This window comes from Harpia harpyja, chromosome 11 (genome assembly GCF_026419915.1).
Source record: "Harpia harpyja isolate bHarHar1 chromosome 11, bHarHar1 primary haplotype, whole genome shotgun sequence".
Lineage (NCBI taxonomy): Eukaryota > Metazoa > Chordata > Aves > Accipitriformes > Accipitridae > Harpia > Harpia harpyja.
This window is the reverse complement of record NC_068950.1, coordinates 7,550,435-7,556,680: the sequence shown is the minus strand read 5'-3', so window position 1 is coordinate 7,556,680 and position 6,246 is coordinate 7,550,435. Positions and strand designations below refer to the sequence as shown.

The 6,246-nt window shown below is 51.8% G+C and overlaps 1 protein-coding gene across 1 annotated transcript in view; it reads left to right on the top strand.

Annotated features, from left to right (window-relative positions):
• The window catches only part of PRDX6 (peroxiredoxin 6), a 202,735-nt gene that overhangs the window by 193,078 nt on the left and 3,411 nt on the right, over positions 1 to 6,246 (top strand). Inside the window, exons 2-3 of the mRNA XM_052800590.1 lie at positions 29 to 127; positions 2,115 to 2,271. Coding sequence (XP_052656550.1) covers positions 36 to 127; positions 2,115 to 2,271 — 249 coding nt within the window. The 5' untranslated portion in view covers positions 29 to 35. The remainder of the gene's footprint in view (positions 1 to 28; positions 128 to 2,114; positions 2,272 to 6,246) is intronic.

The window sequence follows — 6,246 nt, the reverse complement described above, 5'->3', positions numbered from 1 at the left end:
GAACGGGAAGGAGAGCGGGCGCGGGAGTGGGAGCCATGCCGGGTCTGCTGCTGGGCGACGAGGCGCCCAACTTCGAGGCGGAGACCACGCAGGGCCGCATCCGCTTCCACGACTTCCTGGGAGACTCGTGAGCACCGTAGGGGGGAGCCGGGGCGGGGGGAAGGGGCCGCTCACCGGGCAGCAGCGAGGGGCACGGTCCCCGGGGGCCGGTTGTCCTGCCGCCGGGCCGGGCCGCCGAGAGCGAAGGCTCTCCTTCCAGACGAGCACGGCGGTGAACTACGTGTGGGAACCTTGCGGGCCGTGTCACTCCCACGGGCGTGTGACCGGCGTGAGGAGGCATAGTCGGGCCAGTCCGTGCCAGGGGCTTGTTCCAAAAATGTTGTTGGTTTTTTTTTTTTTTGCCTCCACGTCGAGGCGCAGCGGCAGCCCCCCGGGGGGGGACACTGCTATTTTCCAGGGGAGTGCGGTGGCGAGGTGGCCGCAGGTCCCTGCGAGCGGGCAGAGCCCCTCTCCCCATCGCCCCCCCGTCGCCTCCCGGGGACAAGAGGGCGAGCCGAGCTGGCTGCGGGTCAGCCGAGCCCTGGCGGGGAGGGAAGAGGTGCTCTGGAAAGGGCAAAGCCAGGCTTGCCAGAGCCCAGGCTGGTCCCAGAGATCAGCCCGTGTGTCACATGGTGGGTGAGCCCAGGCGTGCAAAGGTGTGTAAGGGAGCGGTGGCAAAGGGCTCTGGTCCTGTTTGAGCCTGATGTGTTTTCCCCCAAAGCCCGTCACTCCGTTTCTGGTGCAAGCGGGAGGGTGCTGGCACAGCATGTTTGGGACTCGGCAGTGTTTGGCAGGCTTGAATCGGTGTTTGAGTCGGCTTCTGTCAGCATTGTGAGCTTGGGCAAATGGGGAAAAAAGGATCCCTCTTAGTGAGAAAATAAGCTGCAGGGCTTCTTAAAACTGGCTGTTCCAGCCTGGTCACCCACATGGCAGCTTTCTTGGCCAGCTTCTACTCCGTGGTTTGCTGCCTTTTTATTCAAGTAGTATACTTATTGTATAAAGAGGCTTATAGCACCAGTGGCCAGGTGGCAGCCCCATAACTTCATGGTGAGCCATGGCAATCACACGGCTCTGGCAGAGCTGCAGGGTGCCTCACTTGATCCCTCCAGCTCCGTTCCCAGATCTCTAAGACAGGACTTTCCCCAGCTGCTGTGGCATGTGGCTGTATTTACTGAGTGCTGGGGGCCAGGTGAAGAGTGGTGCAGTAAGACCTGTGAGCGTTGAGCTGAGAAATGGTGCAACAAGTCCCTGGCAGGGAATTTTAAGGCTTTGCGTTAGCCTCTGGAAACTCCTGAGAGCTGGGAGCCATTTTGCCATAAGCCCATCTTGCTGCTGGGCTGCCTTTCTCTCTGCACCAGTTGCCTTACCTGTAAAGTGGGATGACTAGTATTTGCCTGCTCTAAAGACTGCAAGATCCACTGATGGGAAGCGGTGGGCAAAAGCGAGGTGGCAGTGTTGTTGTAACTGTAGCCATAATGTGATGTTAACTTCTGGCATCCCCTGGTAGTTGATTAATTCTTATTTTTTCATTATGTTTGGCAGCTCATGGCAGCGGTTGGGTTAAGGTTTGGTCCTATCCCATTCTTTTAAGTTGCATGATATACATGGGTGTTTCTCCTCACGGTAGTTGATGAGGTGATGGCAGGATAGTGAATAGCCTTGTAAATCAGTAACGATCTCTGCAATAACGTGGCTGGCAGGTTGGCCTCTACATCCCCTCGCACCTGTGGTCTCTGGGGTACAGAGTGTACATGTGGCTCCCCCAAACTTCCTCACGTGGCATGGTGTCTACCTCCACATCAAGAACCGTGGGCTATTCCAGCATCCCCTGTGGGATCCTGGAGGGAGAGGGGGAGTGAGGTGCAGGGAGTTTCTCAGAGCATGATGAACAGGGCTTGTCTTGTGAAGGCTTCTAGCGATAGCGAAAGAAGAGTTCCCAGGACAGGATTTCCACTTAGAGAGATGAGCCGTTCCCGCACTAGTCTCCGTGCAGTGCAATCTGTACAAGTTTTTGTCTGAAGTACAAACCGGAACGACATCTCACCCTAATGCCATCTCCTGCCCTTTTCTTTCAGATGGGGCATTCTCTTCTCCCACCCACGGGACTTCACACCCGTCTGCACCACAGAGCTTGGCCGGGCGGCGAAGCTGGTGCCTGAGTTCAGCAAGCGCAATGTGAAGATGATCGCGCTCTCCATTGACAGTGTCCAAGACCACCTCTCCTGGAGCAAGGTATGGGGCATGGGGAGGCGCAAGGGGAGCTTGCACTGCTGCCTTGCTCTGAAGGCCAGAGGAAAAGCCCAGACAGAACAGAGCACAGGCTTGGAACTACATATCTCGAATCCCAAAGTGTGTAGGATAGGAGGTGCTAAAATTCAGAGCAGGAGCAGGAAGGTCTGCTTCATCTTCATGGAGTGCTCCACAAAGTCCAGGGCACTCTATGCACTGACGCTTTGACACAAGAGGAAAACAGTATTACTGCTCTCCTACCAACTCCTGAAAGGGTAAAGCATATGTGAAGGTGGTGCTAAAAGCTCAGAGGAAGGCAGTCTATCCACAGACGCTCAAAAAGTCTGGTAATAAAACAGGAAAGGAAAGGAGGCATTAGAAGGGAACAGGCAGTCTTCAAAGGGTGCGATTCACGCCCAGGCAGGAAAAAGAGAACAAACATATTAAATGTAAAACCACAAACAGGAGAATATTCAATATAAAACCATCATGAGGGAGTATAAAAAAAGATCGGAACAAAACAGCTTGCTGAACTAACATAAAAGGAACTAATGAAAAAGTTCAAACGCAGTCTCAGCAATGGTGTGCTGCCAGGGAGTATGGCTCCAGGGCTCATAGGTGGTAGGGTTGTAAAAGGAGCATTTCGGACAGATAGGGCCAGAGTGTAAAAATCCCTGGGTGAACTTTCTTTGCTGGGCCTCTTTCTTTGCTGTTAAAATGAGGAATGTTCTCATGCATTTTCCAGGGGTGAGACATGCATGCATTAAGAAGTAGTAAAGGTGAGAAATTTCCACACTCAAACATTGTTTCATGGCTGACTGGCTTTAGAAATTACCTAATTGCCTTATTGCTTAAATTGACCTCCGCACCTGCCATGCACGGCCGATGTCCCACCAAGCCTCAGAAGGGCCTGGGAAAAACAGTGTACAGATCCCACACCAGTAAATGTCATTTCTGTGCTGGTCAAACTGGCAGAAACTACCAGTCAAATTAGGAGATAACATCCCATTAAATATAACAGAAGGTCTGGGTTGTGCTTTTGTAAGGCAGTCTCATCTCCTGGTTGGCCAAAGCCCTCTGAATAACTATAGGGTATTGCTGACTTGTACAAAGTCCTTGAATTTCCAAGAAGCTTTTCAACAAAATCAGCTCTGTGAAGGGCAGGCTTTTTTCTGCAGGGAGACAGGAGGAAGCAATAAATTGTGTCAAGGGAGGGAAGCAGTGAGCTCCCTCGAGGGTCTGCAGGGATGTGTGGTGTTCAGCATACTCAGGTGATCTGGAAAAGAGGTAAACAACAAGCTGACTTTGCTGATGCTGTGGAATTATTCAGCGCAACCTCACATAAAACCAGAAGCTGCAGAACAGCCTCTCAATGCTGACGGATGGGAGGCAGAGTAGCACTTTTGGAAAACCTTCCACTTTTGGAAAACCTTTGGAAAACCAAAACCAACAGCATGCATGCATCGTAGAGGACATAAGAGAGGACAGGGATGCGATTGCTTGGCTCTTAGACCTTGCCTGTACATGTGATCCTTTGTCCTTGGCAAAGCAAAGAACTTCAGATAACACAGAGAGCTAAAGAGCTGAACTGGGAAGGCAAGTGTTAGGGCCTGCCGCAAGTCTGAGACCAGGGGCACCAAAGGTTCTCTTGCCCAGCCATGGGGTAAAAAAAGAGCTTAAACAGAGATACCAAGCCTTGGTAGAAGCTGCCTGTCTGGATAAAAGCAGTCTTCATTAAATGCTAGATTGAGATCTAGAAACTGCAGTTCCCTTCACTAGATCTTAACTTAGAGAGAATTCCTAGGAGTAAGCAAAACTTTGGGCAGACCTCTCTCTGCAATGTTCTTTTACATACCTATGCTTTCTCTTTGGATGAAACTCCTAGCAGTAGTGAGAGGATGAAGCTGTTTATACCTGAAGCACAGCCTGTGAGGAAGCGAGTGGGCAGGAGGGATGGCTGAAATCCTGCATGAAACAACAAAGAACCTTCTGCTTACTTTGCTGCCAAATTTCAGTGGGCAGATGGGGCCTGGAAAGGTGGGACCAGGTAGGACCAGAGTATAGCCAATAATTCTCATGTCACTTTGCTCAGCTCTGCTTTCCCAGCCAAAGATGTCACTGCTGTTCTTAGCCATCCCTAGCCAAGACCCAGAGGCTTGCTCCAGGACCCAGAGCAAGCCTGTAGCTCAGCCAGAGATTGATCCCACTCTCCTACCTCCCAGTCTGTGCACTGCTTCTCCCAGGGTTGGATGAATGCATAAGCTCCTTAAGCAGGGTTTACTGGGATGTGCTGTGCATGTCAGAGGAGGTTTCAGTGCTCTCTTTGGCCACTGATGCCTTTGCCTTGGTGAGTCAGGGGTGAATAAATCACTCCAGTGATGTCTGTTTTCAGCTTGGACTCTGGAAAGAAAAATAGTTCATAGGGAAGTGAGTGAGTCTTGGGTATCTTATTGCAAAATAGGGTGGGGTTTGTGAGGCTGTTTTGTACAGAGGACCCCAGGTCATGAAGTTACGTGCATTTTGGAACGAGTTACAGTCCACAGGATTTGGATATTGCTTCTCAGAAGCTCTCTTCATCCTCCAGCCCCCACTCTGAAGAGTGGTGGGGGGGTGTGTCACTGTCTGACCTTCATCTACAGCCTCCTGTGACTCTGTGGGGCATTCAGAAGCATTTTGGCTGGGCTGGCCTTCTCAGCTCTGCTTTCCTTCCCTCTCTGCTTTGACAAGGCAGGTCTGCAGGGGAATAGAACCGATTCCTTCCTACCAAGGCAGGCCTGACCACAACGCAGCTGAGATAAATAGCCCCTTTTTTTGCAGTGCAGTGCTGACTCAGAAAGCCCTGGGGAGAAAACAAGCGAAGAGAAAAGCTGGAAAGGAAACATCTTGCCACGTGTGCACCACTTGACCTGTTTGCAGCATCCTGAGCAGCCGGGGCAGGGTTACAGCCCCTGTCACCGCTGTCAGCCTAGGAGGGCTGAGGAGTGGTGCAGGGCCTGCCTGCTCTTGCTGCCTCTGGCATGCTCTGAGCAGCAGTGGGTAGTGCCAAGGGGCAGCATTTCCAACCCTGCCCTCCCCGAGTTCCTTCTGAGCAGGATGCAGCCTGTTCCCCCACATTCAAAGCCCAGGGAAGGCAGAGAGACTTGTACATTCAAATTATCAGCTCAGCTGATAACGCACCACAGTGGTATGCGGGAGGCTTGCGTCAGCGCTGGAGTCAGTTTTGTCCCCTTGTAGCATAAGGAGGATGGAAGGAACAGGCAGCTTTGTTCTGGGGCAGAAACCTTGGATTAAACTTGCTTTAAAGCTGGCAGCTGTTCTCTTTGTGCTGCCTTGAGCTGGCTCCTCCCAACCCTGCTGTTGTTCAGCATGACCCATACGGGTGGTACCGCAAACAGCAAGGATAACTTGAATGCTTTGACCAAGTCCAGACCAGATTTGGAGACACCCAAAATACAGTTTCACCATGAAGCAGGTCAAGTTTGGACTAGCACAGGGAGCAACCTCATAAACTGTGGTCACAAGGGAGAGCCTGCACAGCTGTGGACAGGGATGGTTTTCTCTTCTGTCCCAACCATGGTTCAGAAAGGAGCGTGCAGTGTCCCAGCACCTGCACTCAGACTTTCACTCTGTTTTCAAGACCCTTTAGTTAAGTAAGCTAGGAGTGACGTGCAGAATGGAGCTGGTCCCTCGCACAAGACCTGTGAAGTGTTCGACCCTTGACCTTTATTAGCTGTAGAGTTGCTGGTTTGCTCTGCCACTAGAGAAACTTTTCCTTAAGAGCACAGTCCAGTTCAGGTGTGACACGAACACATCTGTCAGTAGTGCTAGATCACTTACTGTGAGAGGGTTAGAAGAGGGACACCTCTGTTCTCAGGGAAGGGCAGGTAAATCTCCCTGTGTCACTAGCATGGGCAGGACTTCCCTATTTCTCCGTACCCACTGCCTGGGCAAAGCAGCTGGTCCACAGGCAATTCCAGA